We start from the raw sequence: 25,151 nt of genomic DNA, 5'->3' as shown, positions 1-25,151 counted from the left end.
ACTGAGCAAGCTAGTAAGCAGCAGTCCTCTGTGGTTTCTGCCACCAGGTTCCTGCCTTGGCTTTCCTATATAATGTCTGTGATTAGGATGTGTAAGCCAAATAAACCCTTTCCTCCCCAAGTTGCTTTTGGTCAGTGTTTTCTCATAGCAGCAGAGAAGGCAAAGAATACAGGTAGTTTATTTTATTTTGATTTTAATACTGTCGGTGTTTAGCATTCTGCCTCCATGTATGCCTGTGTGTGCCTGGTGGCAGGGGAGGTCCAAAGAGAGCGTTGGTCCCTTGGAGCTGGAGTTACAGATGGTTGTGAGCAGCCCTGTGGGTGCTGGGAACGGAACCAGGTCCTCTTGAAGAGCATCCGCTGCTCTTCACCCCCAGCAGCCCCTAATACACACCGTGGAAATTGTGCATTTTGAGTTTTTTTTTTTTTTTTTTTAAGCAGGATTGAAGTATTTATTGATGAAGACAGTTATCTCATCTAACCGTATTTAGGGAAACTCTTCCTACAGTGTGTTCCATTCAGGCTGTAGTTCAGACTGCAGAGCTGTGCCGTACAGAGTGGGCCTGTGGTGCCCACAGTGGGGTGACTCGGGCAGAGCCAGGCCACGGGGCTATGCCATTGCCGTGTAGTGGTTATTGATAGAGCAGCTGCCCCGAGGAGGCCCTGCTCACCCCAGCATGGCCACCACTACCCGGCTGTGACACGGAGCCCCTGTTCTATCCCCGTGTCTGGGAACTCTCCACTTTCCACTCCGGCTCTGTCCCCCCCCCCCCCCATTCTGTCACCAGGAAGCTTCCACTCTCTTCCCTTGCCTCTGCCCCACTGGCGCTCCCCACTGCTGACCGAGCTGGCTCTCACTCCTCACTGCTCACGCTGGCACTCCCCACTGCTCACAGCTGGCACTCCCCACTGCTCACGCTGGCACTCCCCACTGCTCACAGCTGGCACTCACTCCCCACTGCTCACCGCTGGCACTCCCCACTGCTCACCGCTGGCACTCCCCACTGCTCACGCTGGCACTCCCCACTGCTCACCGCTGGCACTCACTCCCCACTGCTCACCGCTGGCACTCACTCCCCACTGCTCACGCTGGCACTCCCCACTGCTCACAGCTGGCACTCACTCCCCACTGCTCACCGCTGGCACTCACTCCCCACTGCTCATGCTGGCACTCCCCACTGCTCACGCTGGCACTCCTCACTGCTCACGCTGGCACTCACTCCCCACTGCTCATGGCTGGCACTCCCCACTGCTCACCACTGGCACTCCCCACTGCTTATGGCTGGCACTCACTCCCCACTGCTCACCCCTGGCGAAGCCTCACAAACCTGTTTTACTCCATGTTCTGCCTCCCTCATCTGATAACGCTGCTGCAGCAGTTTCCAGTGTTGTCTTTGAGGATGTCAGTTTCCTAATTACCAGCTGAGTAATTACAGCCTTTGGAGTTCCTACACAGCTAATTTGTTTCTTTGTTTCCAAGCAGAGCTTTATAAGGGACTTTAAGTGTGCTTGGGAGTGTCACTTTGGGAGGCCGGCCCTGTTTCTAGAGCCCTTCCTTGGTGTAGGTGATTACCGGGTATTTGTGGCTATCATTCTCCTCTGGAAATATGTTGAGCTATTTCTTTTTTAAAAAAATATTTAAACATTTTTTAATGTTAAAATATAATTACAGAATCTATTCGCCCTTCCGTTTCTTCTCTTCAGTCCTCCCCATATTCCCTTGCTGTTTCTCAAATTCATAGACTCTATTTCTTTAATTTTGTTACAAATATATTCCTAAATATGTAACTATAACCCACTCAGTAAAGGTATGTGGGGTTAGCCCTTATTTAAAAATTCCCATTTCATAATAATTCTCCTATAACAGAATAAGTATTAATAGGTCTATCAGCCACAGACAGGCCCTCTCTGTCACACACTTGCCCCCCGGACTCAGGGGCCATCATAGACAAGGACACAGAACAATTGTAAGAGGATTGGGTCGACACATCATCTTCCCGGCATGGCAGGACCAATGCACCCATCAACTCACAGCAGCTGTGGTTGCGTGCACACTACCCAAACACCAAGCCAGCCAGTATCCCAGCATGGAGGGGCCAGGGGTTCCTTAACCTGCACCCCTAACTGAGGAGCCAAGGACACCTGATGGCTTCTGGAGGAGGGATAGTCAGTTTTCTTTAGAGGTATGGCTCCTGGCAGGTCAGCCAGGCCCTCACAGATGGCCGTACACCAGGAGTATATATGCAGCACAAATTGGGTAAGATAGGTTAGTTAAAAAAACAAAGTAAAAAGAGGACATGACGTTGGGGCATGACAGGGAAGTGTGGGTGGATCTAGGAGAAGTTAGGGAAAGGAATTGGGGGTAGTAAACATGAGCAAAATACACGATATGAATTCTCTAAGAATTAATAAAATAGAGTAAAAATTTCCTTATTTTGGCTGAGAGTGAAGGCAGAACCATCTCCTGGAGGGTGGGGGCTTATCTGTTGCCCAAAGGGCCCCCCCAATAGTGAATGTTATTTAAATATCTGTCAGGGGAATACATGGCGGCATGTGCAGCCACATGAGGCGTCTGTCATGTCCACTGTGGTGGACTGACTGGGGTAGATAAAAGTGGTTGAAGACCAGCGTCAGGAAGAGTAGATCTATGCCAGGAAGTCAGTGTTGGAAAGAGTGCCACAGTGGGTAGGAGTGAGCCGGACTTTCCAGGAGGCACGAACAAGCACACACAGCTGGGAAGGAGGAGGCCGATCACCCTGGTATACAGCGGCAGACAGAGACAGACATGGAGGCCTTGCCTGTGAGTGAGACTCTGTCACTCCCTCCATTCTGACTGTTGTGTTCCTGGCCAACGGACAGTGAAGTCACAGGAAGGAGTACCTCTGGCTTGGCAGTCCTTTGAAGATACCATCGTAGATCCCTCCCTTGACTGAGAGAAGAGCCCTCTGGGAGGAGAGGGAACCCCACCTCTGGCATCAGCAGTCCCAGGGAACTCGGAGTACAGGCCTGACACTCTCCCATGGGCTGTTGTGAGTTGCATGCAGAACACCACTGTCTGGGCCCTGCCTTGTGCCACACTGGTGTTGTGAGGATGTGGTGCTGTGGGGCCCCAGCCCAGAGCCGGCACAGGGTGGGCTGGGCAGAGTTCCAGTGGAAGAGCCACAAGCTACAGCTGGCTCACCGCTTGCCCAGGCTTCCCCGGTGGAAAGCAGAGGTGGGTACTGAGTCTTGGAATGCTTTGTTTCTTTCCCTCAGCTCCTAGTTCAGGAGTATTTCTTTTGAGTCAGTCCTGTTTCGGACACCAGGTGTATGGGATTTCTCTGTGTGCTTGTGATGGGGTAATCTGAGAGAGGGTTTTTATTTATTTATTTGTATACAGAAATAAGCCAAGAGGTGGGTTCGGATTAATTGGGAGAAGGGAGTGGTTCTCGGGTTACTTTGTTTGTCTCAGAGAATTCTGAGGTGTTGAGATTGGGTCACAGCATTTCAGTGGGGGTGTTCTTTCTGGGTCAACGAGTTCCCTTTGGTCTGAGTTGGGAATCCTCCTTGTTGGCTGGGAAGTGAATGTGTGAGTGTAGATTTTCTTCTGTCAGCTGATAACTGTCTTTAAAGATCTCCTAGGGTGGTTATTTGGATTCTGTTTTGCTGTGTATGAGAGAAACAGTTATTTGAGGTCCCTGATTCTATTTTGAGTTGATTTTTTTTTCTCCTGCAGTTTAGCTCCAATCCTGATGGAATCATAGCCTATAACTAGGTGCAAGTCATTCTTTCCTTACACTCCAGGAAGTGAAAGATATTGTCTGATGTATGGTGGTGGTGGTGGTGGTGGTGGTGGTGGTGGTGGCGGCAGCGGCGACGGCGTGTGTGTGTGTGTGTGCGTGTGCGTGCGTGTGTGCGTGTGTGTGTGTGTGTGTGTGTGTGTGTGTGTGTGTGTTGGCCTCAGATCAAACTACATTTTGTTTCTCAGGCTCAGACAGTTTCTTACTAAACCTGGAGAGAGTGGGGGAGGGGGGGGGAGAGAGAGACAGAGAGAGAGACAGAGAGAGAGAGACAGAGAGAGAGAGAGACAGAGAGAGAAACAGAGAGAGAGACAGAGACACACAGAGAGAGACAGAGACACAGAGAGAGAGAGTGTGTGTGTATGTGTAGGCCAGAGATCAACTTCTCATGTTGTTTTTCAGGCTCTGTCCATCTTTTCTGAGACAGTTTCTCACTGAACCTAGAATCACCAGATACGCTAAGCTAGCTGGTCAGTGAGCACCTGTGCTGGGATTACACATACAAGCTGCTATGCCTTGTCTCTTTCAAGAGCCTTGGCTCCTGGAAACCAAACTCAGGTCCTTAACGCTTGTGAGGGAAGCACTTTGCCAGCCGAGCTCTTCCCTAGACACGATACTGTCTTCATTACCACCCCCCACCCCTTGCCTCTAGTATTAAAATGCCCCTCTTTTGGTTAAGGTTTTTCTCTTGGTTCAATTTCCCCTTTGACCAGCTTCTTGGACCTTCGGGAAAGGTGGCCGTGTGTCCTGGAGGGAATGACTTACATTTCCAAGTCTGTAACTTTTGCCGGCTCTGCTGCCTAGATGGTGATCACCTCACTCAAGTCATGTTTCTCAGTATTTCATCTCTTACACAAAACGGAGCCGAAGACTTACCCTGTAAGTCAGCACGAGTAGCCCAGACATATGCCCAATGATAGGTGGCCCCACCTGTGGCCCTTCACCCGGCGAACTCAGGGGTTGAGAGAGATGGGTGCACCACCTGGTGCCAGCCTTCAGGGAGCTTATGGTGGCAGAGCTGCGGATGGAGCCTTTGAGGCTGTCCTGCAGTCTGCCTGGTTAATACCTTGGCTTGGATGCCCTGCATATCCAGTGCCTCGCATACGTTCTTCCTTTGTCTCTCTCACGATCAGGTGGCACTACTGGTCTCTTCCGATCCCTCACATTCACTGGGACTGGAGTCAAGATGCCAGGGTATCCTGACTCCTAGACAAAACGAACCCGTGTGTGAGAGCAGAGGTGTCCAAGCTGCGCTCTGGTCTTCTCACCACATGGGGGATTGTCTAACTGGATTCTAACAGCCTTATATGTGGTGTCATCTGGACTATAAGAGTAATCAGTGGGGATTCCTTAGCCAGGCTAGAGAACTGGAGGATGAAGGATGAACAGCAGGCTTGACCATGGACTTTTCTGGGCTCTTAGCAAAGCACAGGGCTGTTTGCTGATTAGATTTCCCAAGAAGCACTGTGTGAAGCCTTTCCTTTGCATAATACAGTCAGTCTGTCTGCTTCTGTAGTACACAGCACCTATATAACACAGCACTTGGTTCTTTGTTCTGTGCTTTAAAAAAGCTTATGAAAAGTCCTTTGGGTATTTTACCAATGAGAACAGCAGAATACCACAGGAGCAGAAAGGGAACAGGCTCCTCAATACAAGTCATTGTCTAGCTGGGTACCCCAGGGCTGAGGCCCATGTTATAGAGGAGGTTTTCCAACCAGACATGGAAGGTAAACACAACCAGGGTAGTTGAGAATGTGGCTATGGCAGCATTCTGGTGAGGAACAGATAAGTTCCAGGAGGTGGAAGGCAGGCTGGGGGCAGGGTGTTGTGTGCTCTGCCCATGACTGTTATGGTAGCAAGATGGGGGCAGCAAGATGGGGGCAGGAGCGAAGAGAGATGAGGCAGCAGTAATTATAGTACTGAGCAAGACTGACAAGCACCCAGAGAGGAAGAAATGCATTCACCGGTTGTTTACATGGTTAGATCAAGGATTATATCAACTTCATTCGGGAAAATCAGAAGGTGGGGGGGACGTACCTCCAACTTGTAGGGATCCTAGGGGTCACTTCCTTTGAACGAAGAGTGTTCTGGGAATTTTCTTTTTTAAAGACAGGGTCTCATGTAGACCGTTTTGGCCTGGAACTCATCATGTAGCCAAGGGTGAGCTTGAACTTCTGTTCTTCCTGCCTTCATTTTCCTAGTGCTGGGATTATTGGTGTATACCCTTATACCTGTGGTGCTGTGAATGGAATGCTGTCTTCATGCATGCTGGACAAGCCATCTACCAACTGAGCCACATCCCCAGTCCCGGGAAAAAAGCTTGAATTGCTGTTCAGTGTATGGATTGGATGTGCTCAACTTGTTTCAGAAAACTGCATGTTTAGCTGGAGATCAACCACATATATCTCTCCAAAATTTTAGTTATTGTATCTGTAGATATTTTCAATTTTAAGCCTTTAAAAATATTCATTTACATGATATTGTATCTCTCCCCACAAGTCACACTAGTGGGTTGGAGGTTCGGCTCAGTAGGTAGATTACTTGCCCTGAACGTGTAATGCTCTGTATTTCATCCTTAGCATTGAATAAAAATTTCCAGCCCCCGCTCCTCTCTCTTGTGCTTGACAGTTTCACACCCTGGAACACTGGTCATGCTAGCTTCCTGTGTTCTCATGAACTCAGTCACTACATTTGTTCAAAGTTTGCTCTGGTTTCTGGTTTGTTGTGGACAGTCCAAGGATAGTTGGGGGTTAGCTGTATCTGCTGACAGCTGGCCAGGCAGGGCAGTGGGAGGGATGCTAGGGACGGAAGTCGTGTGATGATGCTCCACAGGACAGATCCCAGCTCCCACCCTGGGCTCAGTCTCTGTGGAGACATCTCTCCTCATAGTCCAGCTCCGGCACCTCCACCTTCCACTGGCCAGCTGCTGCATCCAGGAAAGGGCTATGCTACCACTCACTGCCTCTAGTATGTCAGCATGGAGGACAGTGGCCTTCTCAGACTTCTCTGCTTGGGAACCTTAGCTCTTCCTTGTCTTAGAACCAACTCTTATAACAACTCTGTCCACTTCTGTTGATAGGGTCTCTCATTGACCTGGATGAGGCTCGACTCTCTGGCCATCTGGCCAGCGAGCACCAGGGGCCCTCCCCTTCCTGCTTCTCAGCTCTGGTATTACAAGCACAAGCCCTTACACCTGGCAGGTTTACATTGTTCTGGGGATTGGACTCAGGTTCTCTTTCCTGCAAGGCAAGCACTTTGCCAACTGAGCCATCCCTCAACTTGAACAAGCTATTTTTAAATAATAGCCAGTGTTAGGAACTTCATTGATGACTATTTCATAACGTATTTTCTAAGAAGGGTATTTCCTTCAATAGTCACAAAACCATTATTACAGTTAGGAAAATTAACAACTTCTAACAATTATTTGATACATAATCTATGGTAACAGTTTTCAAGTAGTTCACAAGATGTCTTTAAACTTTATTGCATGTATTAGGTAGGATGGTGCAGGCCTATAATCCCAGCTGTCTGTTTAAGGCGGGCCTGTCTGGACTGTAGAACAAATTCAAGGCCATCTTTTGAAACTGAGTGAAGCAATGTCTCACTCTTAAGTGGGGGACATAGCTAAGTCAGGGTTAGAATGCTCACACAGCATGCGTCAGGGCCCAGGTTTATTCCCCAGTACTGCAACCCTTCTAACGATTGTGGGGTATTTTGGATGGAAATTGGGGCCTTGTGTAGTTAGGTGTGATCTCCAACATTGAGCCATATCCCTAGCCTGACTTTCTTTTCTTTGTGAAAATCCTAACAAGGATTCAGCCAAGAACCACATTTGAATATTCTCATGCTTCTATAGTCCCTTTGGTCTTGAACAGTCCTGTTATTTTAAAATGACGGACTTTTAACCTTTTTTTCTTGAAAAGGATTTGAACCACCAATTCACCCATTGCCTAGCTTCTTAGCTGGTGACATCTAATGGTATTCACCTTCTTCCTACCTTCACAAGCACGTGACTACACGTTGCAAAAATGCTGCCATTAGGTGTTTCTTCAGTATGCCACTTCTCACCCATAACCACTTCTGCAGGCATTCCCTTCAAACACGGATGTGCTTTGACTTAAGTGTGTCCATTGCTCCCGCCATGACTCATTATTTAGTATGACAAGTTTCTTTAACTGTCCTTTCCACAGGTTTTTGTCTCTGGTGTCCCATGCTGCACTTAGGTTGGCTGAAGTGGAGTCTCTAGATTTTATTCATTTTTATTTTATGTGTATAGGTGTTTTTACCTGCGTGTCTGTGCATTATGTGCAGTGCCCTCAGGGGCCAGAAGAGGGAGCGAGATCCCTTTTAACTGGAGTTACAGACAGTTGTGAGCACCTTTGGGTGCTGGAACCCGAAGTTGGGTCCTCTGGAAGAGCTGTGGGTGCTCCTAACTGAGCCACCTCTCCCCTAGTCTTGGACTTTTCCTTTTTTTTTTTTTTTGGTTTTTCGAGACAGGGTTTCTCTGTGTAGCTTTGCGCCTTTCCTGGAACTCACTCGGTAGCCCAGGCTGGCCTCGAACTCACAGAGATCCGCCTGCTCTGCCTCCCGAGTGCTGGGATTAAAGGCGTGCGCCACCACCGCCCGGCAATGGACTTTTCCTTTTTTAAAAATATCACTTTAGCTGTGGTTCTAGAAAGCACCTTACATTTTATACTTGTCTAGTTGCTTCCTGGGTTCTCCATCCCCTGGCCTGCCTGTCGGGAGGTTATGATCCGATTGGGTTGACTCAGGAAGGTTCCTGTTGCTGCCAGAATGGAGACAAAAGCTGTGTCAGTGGCCCTAGCCCCTTCATGCTGTGGAATGAGGGGGAAATCAAAGACTTCCATGCCTGTCCTTGTGAAAATGGTGAGAGAAGGGGGCCAGTGACAGCTTCATCCCTGGTGCCCTGTGAGAGACTGCCTGATCTAAAGGGACAAGACATGCAAAGTGATTTTCGTGAACTTGGACTTTATCTTTCCCCCCTGTTACCTCCTTCCTTTTTGATTAGTGAGATAAGTGACTGTATCCACTCCCCTGTGGGGCAACAGATTTGTGGTTCTCTTGTGTGCTGGGCATTATCAGGGGTGTGGCTTGGGCTTGAGAAGAGGGGGCGAGGAGTGCATGCATTCACTATTAGTCACTCCCCAACAAGAATGCAGGTCATTTCATTGTTGGATGTCAGACATGACATCTGACCATCCATGTCCTCCACCCCTGCTGAGAAGGCAACAAAAATGTGTTTACTCTTTAACTGTGTTACCACAGCGAGCTGGTAAACTAGTTCTATAAGTTTATGATAAAGGCATGTATTTCTAAAGTGGAAATGTGGTTAAATCAGGCAAAGTCACGTAGGTCGTGCCTGCCTTGAAATGCCAGGGTTTCATTAAACAACCCGCACAGTTAGACCCTGTTTTAAATGTCTGTTGTGGCTTACACAGACACACAGTTACAGCGCTGCCTAGTGGTGCACACACAGACAGTTACAGCGCTGCCTAGTGGTGCACACACAGACACAGTTACAGCACTGTCTAGTGCACACAGACACACAGTTACAGCGCTGCCTAGTGCACACAGACACACAGTTACAGCGCTGCCCAGTGGTGCACACACACACAGTTACAGCACTGTCTAGTGCACACAGACACACAGTTACAGCACTGTCTAGTGCACACAGACACACAGTTACAGCACTGTCTAGTGCACACAGACACACAGTTACAGCGCTGCCCAGTGGTGCACACACACACAGTTACAGCACTGTCTAGTGCACACAGACACACAGTTACAGCACTGTCTAGTGCACACAGACACACAGTTACAGCACTGTCTAGTGCACACAGACACACAGTTACAGCGCTGCCCAGTGGTGCACACACACACAGTTACAGCACTGTCTAGTGCACACAGACACACAGTTACAGCGCTGCCCAGTGGTGCACACGCACACAGTTACAGCGCTGCCTAGAATGAAGACTATTTCCTTTGACTGGTTCTACCAGCTTTCAAAAATGAAACGTTTTCTCTTTGTTCTGTCACTAACAACAATGACTTCATTGTCTTAGGATGTAATTAGCTTGTGTCTGATTGTTTAAATGGATGCTTAGCATTAAGTGGTTGTCTGTGATCATTGAAGAGAAATTCTCAAAGTGCTTTTTGTTTTGTTTCTTCACACACACACACACACACACACACACACACACACACACACACACTACTCCAAGGATGGCAGTGAGTGGAAGGTGCCCTCTCTGACTTCCAGCCCATTATTTTGGAATGGTATCAGCATGTTTCTGCGTAAGTTTCCTGTAGTATTTCTTCTTGACCACTGTTTTGTTGACTGACCCTGCCCCTTGCCCAGTGTGTGATTTTCCTTCTGTCCATCCCAGGAAACCAGTCTTGGATCCCCTCATGGTGTGTGTGTGTCCTTCTCATATGCTTCCGAACAGACTGCTGTCCACCAATGTGGTTCTGGTGTGGTCAGGTGAATTTCTCTTCCTGGTGGAATGCTGCTCGTTCGTAGCCCAGCTGTGCAGTCCTTTTCCACACCTGTGCTGATCCTGGAGCCAGCTGTGCTCTGACTCCTCACCCCGCCCCAGCCCCGCCCCAGCCCCGCCCCAGCCCCGCCCCAGCCCCGCCCCAGCCCCGCCCCAGCCCCGCCTGCGGGAAGGTGGTCTCGGTGGGGTTGGGTGCTTTCAATGTTCTTTCCACGTCATCCCGATACATTCACTTGAAGATCCTGGTGGCTTCATTCTAGGTGGGTCACGTTCAGTGTCTGCCCCTCAGCAGCTTTCTGGGTTCTTGTCACCATTCAGCGTCAGTCTCCCAGTGATCTCTCTAGTTCAGGGAGTTCTCTTCCCTCACATGGTCTGCTTTAGAAGCCATGCCGTTCTTGTTCATAGCCTATGTCTTGTTTTGCTGGAACAGATCTTCTAGTAGTTTCCGGAGAAAGGTACAGTGAAGGTTACATTTCTAAAACAATTTTTTTTTCTGTCCTTCAAGTTTTACAAGCAGACAAGGCATGGGCTTCTATGCTACAGGGTTTCTTGAGGAATTTGGAAGCTACTGGAAGACTGCCATCTGCTGCTTGTTGATGTCTTTTGTTTTTCGTTTTTCATTTTTAAAAATTTGTGAGTGTTTGGCTGGTGATGTCTTACCTGCCACCAAGCATGACTATTAAGTTCGGTCCCTGGAGCCCACACAGTGGAAGGAGACAGACTACTCTCCTTCCACAAACTACAAGTTATCTTGTTGTGTGTGCGTGCGCGCACACACACACACACACACACACACACACACACACACACACACACACAGTGTTGTTTCTATTTGTTACTGCAGGTGTATTGTGACTGCTCCTGTGACTGTGAGGACACGTGCAGATGTATGCCTGTGCCTGTGGAGGCCAGAGGCTGACTTTGGTTATCTTATCTCAATCGCTGTCCCCTGCTTTTTTGAGACAGGATCTCTCAATGAACATAGACCTCCTCCATTCAGCCATACCTGCTAGCCAGTGAACCTCAAACCTGCTCACCCCCAGGTGCAGCTCTAGACGAGCATGCCACCACACACAGGCTCTCCTTTCTCTTGTCCTTCTACCTCCACCTCAGGAGTGCTGGGATTACAGGCGTGTGCCACCACACCAGCTTTTAGGTGGTGCTAGGGGTGGGTTCCAGAGCTTCATTCTTGTTCCCAGGCCCTCTTTATCAACTGAGCTCTTACCCGGGGATAGTCTCTATTAGCAGTGGCTTCTAGGACAGTGGATTGTTGTGAGATGTTGGATGTATCCCAACTGTATTTTGTCATGTGGTTACCCATTATTTTGGTGGTGATTTCTTTATTTTGACACATTGCTGGAGTGTTCTGTGTAGGTCGTACAGGAACAGGTGGCATAGTAGACCAGGCAGGAATGTTGTGGCACTACAGTATATGGGTATACCCCTGGTAGTTCCTCTTCTGGTCTTGATTGATGTGTGGTCTGAGAGGATACCTGTGCCATAGTCCATCATGGCTGTGGTGTCCATTGCTGGCCAATAGATGTGAATGCCCAGGAGTGGGCTTTCCAGACGTGGTCATGTCTGCTTCGTTTAACTCCCATGTTGGTGTTTTTATTTCCCCTGTTCTTTGTGATGCAGTATGACTTGAAGTTTGAGCAAGGCTGTGTTGTGTGTAGAGCTGAGCCTTTCTGACCTGGTGGTGTACTTCAGTGGCAATGCTGAGTGACTCAATCCCACTCAGTGCTGCATGGACCTGGGAACAAGTGACAGCTGTGGCCACTATGAGCAAAGAGTCAGATACAGTAAAACTGGCTGTCCGCTTCGACACCTCCAACTGTAACGGCAGTGGGAATGGCGGGAGCAGGGAGGGCATTTACCAGAAAGTTTTAAAAGATGACTTTAATAAAAAAAAATATTAGGAATGAAGAAAATAGAGACTGGAAATTCAGTGAAGAGGTAGGATTTTCAGAACTGGAAAAAGCGGGATAGGTGGAAAGTTAAATGGGAGGGTTATGGATTAGGAATAGGAGAGAGTTTATAGACCCAAGATTCAGGAAACTGATGTGGGAGGACCACAAATTGAAGCCAGCCTTGCTTACATAGTTCCAGACAAGCTAGAGATACATAGAGTGATACACTGAATTCAAAGGAAAACAAAACAACCACTACCATCGCCGCCGCCGCCGCCACCACCACCACCACCACCACCGCCGCCACCAATAAAGCCCTTCCTGGCCTTAATGCTGTGGAGGGAGGTCATTCCAGATCCCCTCTTTATCTCTGTTTTTTTAATGAGGTGTGCTCTGTGGGGAGAGCCAGTCATGTGCTCCTTCCCTCTCCTCCGAAAGTCACTTCCTTGAGCACATAACAGCTGGATACATGTCACAACCATGTGGCATGTCTGACTGTTTTAATCAGGCCCCCCCCCCCCCCCCCCCCCCCCCCCCCCCCGTGGAGTCCACAAGTCTCAAGTCCAGAAAGCCTTGCTTAGTTATTGGAGGATGAAAAAAATTATGGGCTATTTCAGAGAAGAGACAGTGATTGTCAGCATCAGATTTTGCTGGTAAATGAAGGACCGAGAAAGGACCAATTGCATGTAACAATGTGGAAGCATTCATGAGCAGTTTTGAAGTGTAGTGAGAGGATGCCTGAGTGCAGTGGGACTGTGGGAGATGAGCCCGAAGCAACAAGCATATTGATGATTGAAAAAAAAGTTTATGTGTGTATATGTAGGTGTGTGCCTGTGCCTGTACTGTGTATGTGTTTGGAGGTGGGAGGACAACCCCACATGTTACTCTCAGGGATGCTAACCATATGCTTTGAGACAGGGTTGTTCATCGACTCGTAGTTCACTATCTAGGCTACACTGGCTGGCTTCATAGCCCCAGGGATTCTCTAGTCTCCTCAGTGTCAGTGCTGGGGTTACAAGTATGTGCCACTGGCTGTGTAGCCGTGGCGCACGCCTTTAATCCCAGCACTCGGGAGGCAGAGGCAGGTGGATCTCTGTGAGTTCGAGGCCAGCCTGGTCTACAGAGCGAGTTCCAGGACAGGCACCAAAACTACACGGAGAAACCCTGTCTCGAAAAAACAAACCAAAACAACAACAACAAAAATAAGTATGTGCCACCACACATGGTGCTTTTTAAAAGATGCCATATATATATATATATATATATATACACACACACACACACACACACACACACACACACACACACACACACATATATATACACACACACGTATATATAATTGTACTTACCCCATGAATATGTACACTATTTTGACAACTTTATGATTTCTTAAAGGTGTGTGTGTGTGTGTGTGTGTGTGTGTGTGTGTGTATCTGTAGAGAATATTCCTAAATTTTGGGATGGATAACATCAGTTCCCCCTTTTTCTAATTATTTTTAAAACGTTCTTCTATAATATCATTACCACATTTGTCCCTTCCCTTTCCTCCCTCTGAATTTCCTCCTTTCAAATTCATGACGTTTTGCATGGTTACTGCATGTATACATATATGTTCCTGAATATAACTGTGCAGTCAATAAAATGTTACTCGTATGTCTGTTTTCAGGGCTGACCATTTGGCACTGGCTAACAAATGATGTGCTCAACCCTGAGGAAGACCATCTCTCCCGCTCCCAACTATCCTCAGTTGATTATAGTTCCTTGGGTAGGGTTGGGGCCCCATGTCCTCGTCCCCATTGGCATATCTACTAGAGTCTTTCTTGTTCAGCTCATATTTAGGCAGTCATGGAGGCGAGCCTAACTTTTGACATTACAGGAGACATCTCACAGCGAACTCCCTGATCCTCTGGCTCTTACAATCTTTCCACTCCCTTTTTGGCAATGTTCCCTCTGCCTTAGGTCTGCAAATGTTTTGTAAATGTATCTGTTGTGACTGGGCTCCACAGCTCTGCATTTTGTTTGGTACACATGTGCTTTTTATCTGGTTCTGGCCATCAAACTCAAGTTCTTAAAAGCATGCCACTGCCTGAGCCATCCCCCCTTCTTACCAATTCTTTAAAAACATTTGTGGTTAAGATGATTGCAGAATTGATTTATCAGTTAGAGGGTGAGAACTATGTGTTTAGCACTTGTAAAAGCAAATAATTCTGAGACAGCTATTAAAGCCTCAAATGTAACATCTGGCTTCTCCTTAGTGTGTGTTTAGGAGTATTGGTGGTAGGCTGGACAGAGACTTCTTGTCTGTCCTGGGGGCATGATGGTCAGGCAGATCTCTTGGACAAAATGAGGTCTGAGAAGACGTGGCAAGTAGACAGGGGAGAAGGAAGGAGTCCTGAATGGAGATGCTAGTGCTGTGTGGGTCCCACACTTGGTGGACTGGGAAAAGAGGTGTTGGGGAAGAGGCTGTCATAGAGCAGATGAATGGAAGGCGAGATCTTATCTCCACGAGTCCTCAGACTGAGTTCCTCTGAGTCCTTAGCCAAAAGGGCCTTAGTTCCTGTCTCCTCATGCCTTATAAGCCTTTCTCCACCCAGCCATTTCATTTCCTTCCTAGTGCTGGGATTAATGGCATGTGTGCCTCTCAAATTACAAGACGACGTGTGTGTGTGTGTGTGTGTGTGTGTGTGTGTGTGTGTGTGTGTGTGTGTATATGTGTGTGTATGTATGTGTGTGTGTATGTTTAAAGGCACCATACAAGAATATTTATTTGTTTATTTATTTATGAATGACAGGGTTTTTTTTTGGGTAGCTGTGGCTGTCTGGGAACTCACTTTGTAGATCAGGCTGGCCTCGAACTCACAGAGATCCACCTGCCTCTGCCTCCTGAGTGCTGGGATTAAAGGCATGTGCTACAGTTGCCTGGCTAATATTTAAAAGTTTTAAGTGGTATCTTTTTTTCCCTTTCTCCTTTCTCTCCAACTCCACTTTTGAGCAACATGACCTGCATATTTGATGGACTGCTTTAAATACTTCATTATGCACATGTACACGTGGGCTGGGTTTGATCTTTTTGAGCATAGGTTCAAAACACACCTTTCTTGGTCTGTGTGCTGGTTTATCAGCAGCTCTGTCCATTTATTCAGGCCTGTTGGAGAGGAGCGCATTGGCTCTTCAGTGTATGCAGTATGCTATCTGCAGATTAACAGATACATGAGGTTTCAGATGCAGAATAAAGTGTTTTAACTGATTACTTTGTCGGGGTTCTTACCTAGTTTGTGTGTTAGACAGTGGAAAGTCTGATCTACTTAAGAGAAATCAGTGTCTCTGAGGCCGTGAGTTTTCCTGTCACGATAATGACCTGGGGCCAAGGGGAAGAGAATATGTCAGTGACCTAATCATAGAGGAAGAGGAAAACTGACTCTCCCATGCGTTGAGTCCTGCCTGAAGTTTTAATTGGCTGTAATATTATTGATATTCTCTTTAATGGTCAGGAAGTTATTAGAGTTTAAATTGTTGAATTCCCTTGGTGCTAACGTATTTGACATTTTTGCTCTTTTGTCCAGGATCCAAACTACTGGATACAGGTGCATCGCTTGGAGCACGGAGATGGAGGGATTCTAGACCTGGACGACATCCTCTGTGACGTTGCTGATGACAAAGACAGAGTGAGTCCACGGTGGGGACAGTCTGCTCTCCAGGCAGTGTTCCAGGCTGAGAGAGAGTGGCGGGGAGGAGCCCTCCCTTCTGTGCTAGAACATGAAAAGTCACACGGCCACCCACTGCCTTCTGATCTGTGTCACAGCAGATGTGAAGGACCTCACTACCCCATGCCAGACTGTAGCGATTCTCCTGATAAGGAGGATTTTACACTTACTTTTTTTTTTTTTTTAACACTTTTGCATGGCAACTTTTACAGTGGAAATGCAACAGAGCATCCTTTGCCATCTCCCCCTTATTTTTGCCAAACACAAGCTCTCCCTTGACAGCGCAGGTCCCTCATAATGAAGAACTTGTTTCTGATCTTGTAGGATACGTGGAGTCTTCTAGTTCTGGTCCCAGTGCTGGCTCAGAGATGGTCCAGTGTGGCGACTGGTCTTCTTGGGCCACTGTCTTGCTACATGTGGGTGTGCATGCTCCAGGCATTTTTCTTTGTGATGTGTGTGCTTTCCTCTCACAAAACTGCCCTCCGGCTGCCCCTGGTCTGTGTCTCTTCACTAGCAGCTTGAAGGTAGTCTAGTACTTGGGTGTCACAGTCACAGCAGCCCATGCCAGTTTATGCTTGCCGACTGTGTGGAGGGACTGGGGAGGAGAGTAGCTCCTAGCATGGTAAGAATGTGTGCCTGGGTGTTGGGCTCTGCAGAGAGAAGTCAGCAGGTTTTTTATTGTAGTGAGATGATGCGAGTGGCTGGGCTTAAAGAGCTTCTTGCCCACACCCCCTGTTGTGTTTGACTTGAACTGAAGTTGCACAAGGGCTCCCAGCCACAGACTCAGTTGTATCACCACAGCAGTGCTGAGGTAGCTGTAGATAGATAGCCCTGTGTCCTCATCTGACTCCAGTGTTCGCACAGGGCGTTAAACCAGCTGGGCCACTTTAGAGGACCACAGGATTGCTGGGACACCCACCGTGACTGATGTTCTGCCTCCCTCTCCGTCCGTGTTATTGCTGGACCGAGCTGGCGCGGGCGGCTGCTGACTCTTGCTCAAGCCCATGTTTCTGGTGGTTGGTCTCATGCCTGCTCTGAATTGGATAGAAACCCTACATATTTTCTTGAAATCTCAAGAAAAACAAACATTTCAGGTACAAATATTGAGAAATTCAAGGAGACCTGACTTACCAGCACTCTCCATGGCGGGGTTTGTCTTTTGTAGCCCCCAGGAGCCAGGAACATACTGTGTCAAAACAAAACAAAAAAATCCAAATCTTTTAGGCTTGTTTGAAGTTTGATGGTTTTCTTGGGTGCCATTTCTCCCATTTGGGGTTCTCATTTAGCAGGCTTCACTCTCGAGTGATTTCCTTTAAGCCCTGTGAAGGGTCCTGAAGCTGTGGTTAGTTTGTTGTTGGTTCAGTTCTGAAGCTGAAAGTGACTTGGGGGACCTGAAGAATTCTGGTGCTTTCCTGACCACAGTGCTAGAAATCCACTGCTGTATTGACTGTTCTGGCATTACTTTCTCCTCCTATATTTTCCTCATTCTCATAACCGGGTAGAGTGCAGTCAGTCACTAGGTTGAGATAGTTGGTGCTTAGACCTTTGGGACAATGTGTCAGTCAACAGCTCGAAGCCATGTACACTTAACTGTGTGATGACAAAGAGCCAGGAATAAGGCACACTAGATCTGACTGTTAAAGGCTTTGCATACCTAAATCATAGGATTAGTAAACTGCATTTTTGGCTTTGTAATCTTGTTTGAATCAGATGGTGATAAATCATACATTCTTTAGTGTTAGAAAAAGTTTGAAGTTTCAGTAAGTATAATTGTTTGTAGTTTCATATCATGATTCCTGAAATAAATTTCTTAAGTAGAATGCTAAAGGATACAATATTCCCAAGTGAGAAATAACTTATAAATCAGTGTTTTCTTTGCTGAGAAATAATTGCTTTTGACTTCACAAGTTGAAGGACTCATTAAGAGTCGTAACTAGAAAACTATTTACAACCCAGGGCTGAGGACGTAGCTTAGTAGAATGCTTGCCTAGCTTGCGCAGAGTTCTGGGTTTTATCTCCAGCTCCCCTTAAACTAGATGTGGTAGTGCACATCTGTAATCCCAGCGCTTGGGAGGATCAGATGTTCAAGGTCATCCTTAGCTACTTAGCAAGTTTGAGATGAGTCTGGAGTACCTGAGACCCTGTGTCAAAGTACTGATTCTTCCAAGCAAGGCCAGCAAGGACATTACTTCAATGAGTGAGGTGGGGATACATCCTCTGCTAAGGGTGGGGAGACTACTTCCTCAGGCAAAAACAAACCTTCAGCATCTGAGTGTTCAGTTTCCTGAGTCTTGCCAGAGTCTTCGCACATCTTCATCCTGTGTTACAGGATCCCACTGTTTTCTAATTTGTGCCCTTACTTTATCTACCAACTCCCTTTGAAGGTGGGACTTAATTGCCTTGGAAGTCAGCCAGTTGTATAATGAGGACATGGATTTGATTTTCAGTGACTTGTGCTTTCCAGCCACTGGAGAGAAGATTCTCTTCCAGAACATACTCAGATACCTTGAGACTATTTATGTGACTCTGGATCCAGTTAATTTCATCACTGAGCTCATACTTTTCCTTTGTCACTTTGTCCAAAGATGCTAGAAACAACCAGCTAGCACTCATGTTTTCCTAAGCCTCAAAACTTTTGTGTAAAGTCCCTAAATTCCTTGGCTCCTCGCAAGAGGTCAGTCTGCAGTATCAAATGCATTTATTTTGCATTATACTTTAAATAGTTCTCACAATGGACTTTCACAGCTCTCCATGCTACCAGAGGAGTCTTTAGTAACTGTAGGTTTCATAGAGTTGGAGAGCCAGCTTCAGATACCACTAATCCACTAGAAAAATTCATCCCCACAGTTCTGTTTCTCTAGAATTACTTCTGGGATCATGAGTCTGTATCTGTCAGGGTTTGCTAAAGGAGTGCTTGTGTGCGTGCATGTGTGTGTGTGTGTGTGTGTGTGTGTGTGTGTGTGTGTGTGTAGCGGGGATTTATTAACATCCCTTACATGATACAGTTCAGGTAGCCCAACAGTGGCTTTCTTACACCAGAGAGGCTGGGAATCCAGTAGTTGTTCAGTTCACAGTGCTGGATGTTTCTGCAGTTCCAGTTTGGCACTGAAGGTCTAGTGATATCCTGGAGAGTTGCTTGTCTTCAGTCTGCATTGGAAACTTGAGCAAGTTGGTTGTTAGTGTTGTAGCAAAAGGACAGATGAGCAGCAAGAGCAAGGCAAGCACACCAGAAGCAAAGCTTCTTTCTTTCATGATCTTTGAATGTGAGCTGTGACCTGAAGGTGCTGCCCACATTCACGGTGAGTCTTTCTGTTTCAGAGAACCCCAGTAAGAAAATGCCTAACCAGAGTGTCCTTGTGTTTTAGTTGACCCAGTCAAGTTGGCAACCAGAATTAGCCATCAAAGGTCTACTCCTTGTCAACTTAACACCCAATCACATCTCTTTATGTCATGCTTAATTTCCAAATGAAAATAATAGCAAAATCAGAATTCCACCTGCCATAATATAACCATCTTGCATATAACCACAAATGTACTACATATTTTAAGTAGGTAGCAAAGTCCTTGAGGAATGTTGAGTCTTTTAGTGTCTCATAACTTAAATATGATAGTACAGATTCACAGCACTTAACCACTAATATTATCTCAACTGATGTTACGTTGCATAGTAAAGAAATGGGACAGAAGACACAAACTTCTGCTTAATTTATGTGCATAAATGCACACACACACTAGATATTTTTAAACAGGATACATAGGAAAGAACCATGTCTGTTACATTTCTCTTTCCCGCCACTGGTCACGTGGCCTTAGCTGGTATTTATTACCACCTTCCTTTACTACTCATTCTGTATTTCCTCCACCCTCAGCAAGTCTTGGTTCTTTTCTTGGAAAGGTTATTGATATTTTCATTCCTGAAGGGTTTGTGTCCTCTGTCATCCTGCCTAGATTAGGCTGTTGGAGTTTCCCATGGACTTTATTCACAGGACACAGTAGCACAAAGATGCCCTAAAGGATCTCCTATATTCCAACATTATCTATCTTACCTCCATTGTGGGGAAGCAGTCCACTTTCCCCCATTAGTCTGGATCAGTCACCCCTTCTCACACTGTTATTCCTTCCTTAGCCTCTTGGTTTAAGGACATCAGAAGCCCAAAGTGGCAGAGGAAGGTCTGAGCTTCCAGTTCAATGGAATATTTGTTGTGTCTCCTGGCAGAAACAGCCCACACTGGGAAAACAAATTTCTAGACCATCAAAGCATAAAAGATCACTGGAACAGGACACTTTTTGTTTTGTTTTAAAGTGGGCCAGTGAGGGTGATAATGAGGAGAGCCATCCCATCTCCACCCCCGGTTCTTGGACTAGTGAGTCTTTGGTATAGGTGAAACAGTACCATATATTGGTCAGTGATTCAAAGCATGTAGCCTCTTTTGGAAAACTCTGTCCCAGCCCTCCAGGCTAATGACACCTGATTGGTGTGAAAACTGTGACTTTAAAGGGCCATTCCACTGTCCTATCAAATCATCTGCCTCAGGATATAGAAGAACAAAGTAAGACCAGTGAATTTCATTATCGTGGGACACTGCCACACTTCTTTGGTTATGAAGTGAGTTTCTTGGTGAGAAGCAATACTGTGTGGAATACCATGGCAGTAGATAAGGCACTCTGTAAGTCCCTAAATGGTAGCTGGGATAGACGCATTATATGCAAGAAAGGCAAATCCATAACCAGAATAAGTATCTACTCCAGTAAGGACAATGTACTATCCTTTCAGTGATGGAAGTAGTCTGATGTAGTCAACCTGCCACCAAGTTGCTAGCTGGGCACCCTCAGAATGGTACCATACTGGGGGCTCTGTTTTGGTCTCTGCTGCTGGCAGACTTGACACTCAGCAGCAGCCCTAGCCAGGTCAGCTTTGGTGAGTGGAAGTCCATGTTGTTGGTCCCATGCATAACCTCCATCTCCACCATGATGGCTGCCTTGTTCATGGTTCATTGGGCAGTGACAGGAATGATTGATTGTGGAAACAGGTTGACTGCCTACAGAATAGTTGATCCTGTCTCCTTGTTATGGAACTCGGCTGGCATCACTTTTCGATTAGCATTCACATGGGACATAAGTATCTCGGCACCTTTTGTCCATTTGGACAGTTCTGTCCATGTACCTCTTCCCTAAATGTCTTTCCTCACCAGTCATGCTCCTTCTGAGCCACTGACCATTCTGCTCGGCAGTTGGCTACAGCCCATGAATCAGCATTTAGTTAGATCTATCTTGCAAAATGTGTGATCATATGCACTGCCTGGCATTCTGCCCACCATGAGGGTTTCTCTTCCTCAGTGTCCTTCAGGGTTGTCCCAGGAAAGGGCTGTAGTTCTCGGCAGCTGGCCACATATTTATTGTATCTGCAGAGTGTGCAGCACTGTCAGAAACCAGACCCTAGTTTTCTCTTCCTCAGCCCATCAATCATTGGCCTGCCATACTCCATGAGGCTATAATAGGTGCATGCTTGGAACTTTGTTGCAGGGGTAGGAACCATAGGTGTATGGGCAACTTTTCTTTCCTAGTACCCTCACAACTTTGTTTTGGGCATGGTCAACACACACACATACCTATTGGTGAAATTATTAAGGCCACTCCACGTAGATAAAAGGAGATTTATTTAATGGCGTAACTTACAAATTAAGGGATAGGTAGGTCGCGGAGTCTGGGGAAGGTGTATCGCAGTCCAGCGGTGTTCTCTGGAGCTCTGCTTGGTACACCTCTCCAGTCCAGGGTCCCGCAACAGAGAGAGAGCCCGCCGATCCAGATCTCAGGTCCCCAGGCGCCTCCTTTCGCCCCGCCTTGTAGGCGTGACAGTTGCCGAAGTCTCAATGGGGGTTGGAACTTCCAGATCAAAGCTGGAATGGCTACCCACTACACATACCAATTCATTGATGAATTGCTGCTCTGCAGATCCATCTTTATGACTTGGTGGATCACACCTAACTCATAATGGGCAGTTCAGGTTGCAGAGTAACTTGGTGGCTCATTGTCACACATCCAGTTTCCACTAAGGACTAATAGCAGGCAAGAGTTGTCTCTCAAAGGGAAACTACTTGGCTGCAGATTGGGATAGGACCTTGTTATAAAAGCCCAAGGCTTTCCACTGTGATTCACCTAGGGAAGCTGGCTAGAGACTCCAAACAGCATCCCTATCTGCCACTGCCACCTTAAGTACCATTGGATCTATCGGATCATATGGCCCAAATGGTGGAGCAGCCTGTCCAGCAGCTTAGACTTGTTGATGCTCTCAGCCCTACTCAAAGCCAGAAGGTTTCTGAGTCACTTGGTATATGGGCCAGAGTAACACACCCAAGTGAGGAATTTGCTACTTTCAGAATCCGAATAGTAAACCTCCTCTACTTTCTTGGTGGTGTTGGGGTCCAGGTACTTGTCCTTCACATTGTTAGGACTATCTCTGCGTGCCCCACATCCCTGGACTAAGGGAGGAGGCCCTTGGGTTTTGGTTGGATTTATTTCCCATCTTCTGATGCACATTTGCATTACCAACAAGTCCAGAGTGGTTGCTCCTTCCTGCCCACTCACTCTAGTCACTGTAATGTCATCAATATGGTGGAGCAGTGTGATAGTTTGTGAAAGAGACAGAAGACCAAGATCCCTTCAGACTGGAGCTGGACAGGTGGCTCAGTGGTTAAGAGCATTGGCTTCTCTTCTAGAGGACCTGGATTCAATTCCCAACACTGACATAGCAACTCAACAACCATCTATAACTCTAGTTCCAGGGAATCCAATGCCCTCTCTGGCCTCCTTCTGCACGTGCATACATACATACAGGGAAACACTCATACTCGTAAAATAAGAAATAAAATTAACAACAACAAAACCCTTTGAACTAAGTTAAGACATAGGTCTGGGGAGTTAATATACCCTTGAAGTAAAACTGTAAAGGTATACTATTGACCTTGCCAGCTGAAGGCATATTGCGTCTGGTGGTCCCGATGAATGGCTATCAAGAAAAAAGCATTTGCTAGATCAAAGCTGTGTACAAGGTTCCAGGAGCTCTGCTTAAGTAAGGACACCACGTCTGGTTCAATTGCTCAGTTGGAGTTACTTCTTGGTTAAATTTTTGACGGTCAGCTGTCATTCCCCATGATCCATCTGTCTTCTGCACAGGCCAGATAGGAGAGTTTAAGGGAGATGTGGTAGGGACCTCTACCTCTGTATCATTCAAGTCTTTGACGTTGGCATTAATTTCTGCAGTTCCTCCATGGATGTGATACTATTTTGGCTCACCATTTTCTCGGGTAGTAGAGTCAACTCTAGTGGCTTCTGTTAGACCTTTCCACAGGTCAGGGAACCAGTGGGAATTCTGTTAACGTCTAAGTGCAACTATCCCAATTTTATACTCTAGAACTGGGGAAGTAGCCACAGGATGAGTTGGGGACCCACTGGATCCACTGGATCCACTGGACCCACTGTGACTTAAACATCTGTCAAAGTTCCTTTGATCACGTGACCTCTACAAGTCTCTAAGTAGGCCACAATGCTTTTTGGTGTCTCCTAGTACCAACGCCTGTTTAGAACTAGTATTCAGTAGGCCCCAGGAAGTCTGATTATTTCTTTTCCCCCAGGTACAGTTGCCCTAGTAAAAGGCTGTAGGTCCCTCCCAAGAAGGATGGGCAGAAGGCTAACATCAAAACACTTTGGTATTGTAACAAGGTCCCCCTGAAGGGGAACTGGCTGGCCTTCCCTTCATTAAAGGGGTTCTGGGCCTGTGAACTGCACAAGTCTGGGAGTTGGTTGATGAACTATGCTCTCCAATGCAGCCTTTATTTTGTTGGCTTTAGAGTCATAGCTGAAAATGGAGGGGTTTTAGGTGATCAGGTTTGTACCTGAGAAACAGACCCCTCCATGGGTGTGGAGAATGAGGGGCAGGGTCTGTGCTCATTGGCATCAAGGTGCTGGGAACCAAGCTGTCTACAAGACCAGCCAGTGCCTTTAATTGCTGAACCATCTCTCTAGCCCGAATATGGTTTAATTTTAGTAGAAATAATTATGGTTACTGGAAAAAAGTTTGAATGTTCAGCATGAAGTGTTAATGTTTTTCTGAGAGCTGAATATAAGATTTTTTTTTTTGGGGGGGGAGTGTCTTTAAACTATCGACCTTAATTTTTTTCTTGATAATTCTATTTCTGCTTAATTCTGGTCGGAAGAAAGCATTGAGACTATCTAAATATAGCTTTGGAAAGAAACTTCTTTTGTGTTTTCAGCTTTTGTATGACTTAGCATGGGGAAAGAATGATTAAAAAGTGTGATAATGTAAACTTGAAATACTTTATATAAGTAGAATTCACTAACCAGCTGTCTTGATTAATTTCTTCCTAATGGACTTATTTTAACGAGACTCTGAAGAAGGGAACATTTAACTTAGCCATCAGTAGGAAACTAAATGGCTGGCTAATTAAATCAAAGTGACATTTCCTAGCACTTAAATACATTCAGCGTTCTGGGTTGGGTACCGTAGTTCAAGTGTCTGCAGAGGTGGGGGTGTTAAGGAGTGTGAAAGGTTAAAGTGGGGTTGGATGGGGCCATGCCTCTGGCTGAGGAGTGGGGAGGGCACAGGCCTCCCAGAAGCAAGTAGGGCCTTTTTGATGGACACACCCTGGCTGGTTCAAGCTAGTCCTCAGCCTTCTCAGAGGAGACTACATAGACGTGCTGTCCAGGGCTACCTGGTTAGGCAGGAAGAATGGAGAGTCACTCTTCCAGCTGTGTTAGTCGTTGGGAGTTTATGACGGGCTTCTCTTGTGTTGCTTCATACACCAGGGGCATTTTGTATTATGGTGCCTGGAGCCACATGGTCTGCCTTCAAGCACACATTCCTGATTTCCCTCCCCCGTGGCTTTGTAGTGTGAGCTTGGGCAGGCTCCTGAACCTCAGTTTTATTGTCTGTGAGTAGGGGTAATGATTAAGCCTAAGAACTGACAGAATGGTTTTGGATTGTGGTTGGCCCTGGGAAAGGTTCATTGTAGGTGCCCTTGGCAGTTGGTCATGAGCACTGCTATCAGGGGTGGCGTTCCTTTGACACCAGCTCCTAAGGGTAGAAAAGCAAAGACTAACCTGGCTCTTCGGGGCATTTGTTTTGTGTAGGTGATGAGTTTCAGTTTCCTTTGCCTGTTCTTACTTTTCTGTCAGTTTTGTGAGGCCTGGGCTGGCAATGGAATTCATCTGTAGCTGCTGGACA

At 46.7% G+C, this 25,151-nt stretch overlaps 1 protein-coding gene across 22 annotated transcripts in view; it reads left to right on the top strand.

Annotated features, from left to right (window-relative positions):
- Pard3 (par-3 family cell polarity regulator) overlaps positions 1–25,151 on the top strand; it is a 559,894-nt gene that overhangs the window by 85,527 nt on the left and 449,216 nt on the right. For all 22 annotated transcript variants that reach the window (XM_052726921.1, XM_052726930.1, XM_052726931.1 and 19 more), the window contains exon 2: positions 15,770–15,871. In XM_052726921.1, coding sequence (XP_052582881.1) covers positions 15,770–15,871 — 102 coding nt within the window. The remainder of the gene's footprint in view (positions 1–15,769; positions 15,872–25,151) is intronic.

The sequence above is a fragment of the Peromyscus californicus genome, unplaced genomic scaffold (genome assembly GCF_007827085.1).
Source record: "Peromyscus californicus insignis strain IS unplaced genomic scaffold, ASM782708v3 Scaffold_8__1_contigs__length_139910024, whole genome shotgun sequence".
Classification (NCBI taxonomy): Eukaryota; Metazoa; Chordata; class Mammalia; order Rodentia; family Cricetidae; genus Peromyscus; species Peromyscus californicus.
Note: the sequence above shows the minus strand (reverse complement) of the source record. Positions and strands in the feature narration are given on the sequence as shown.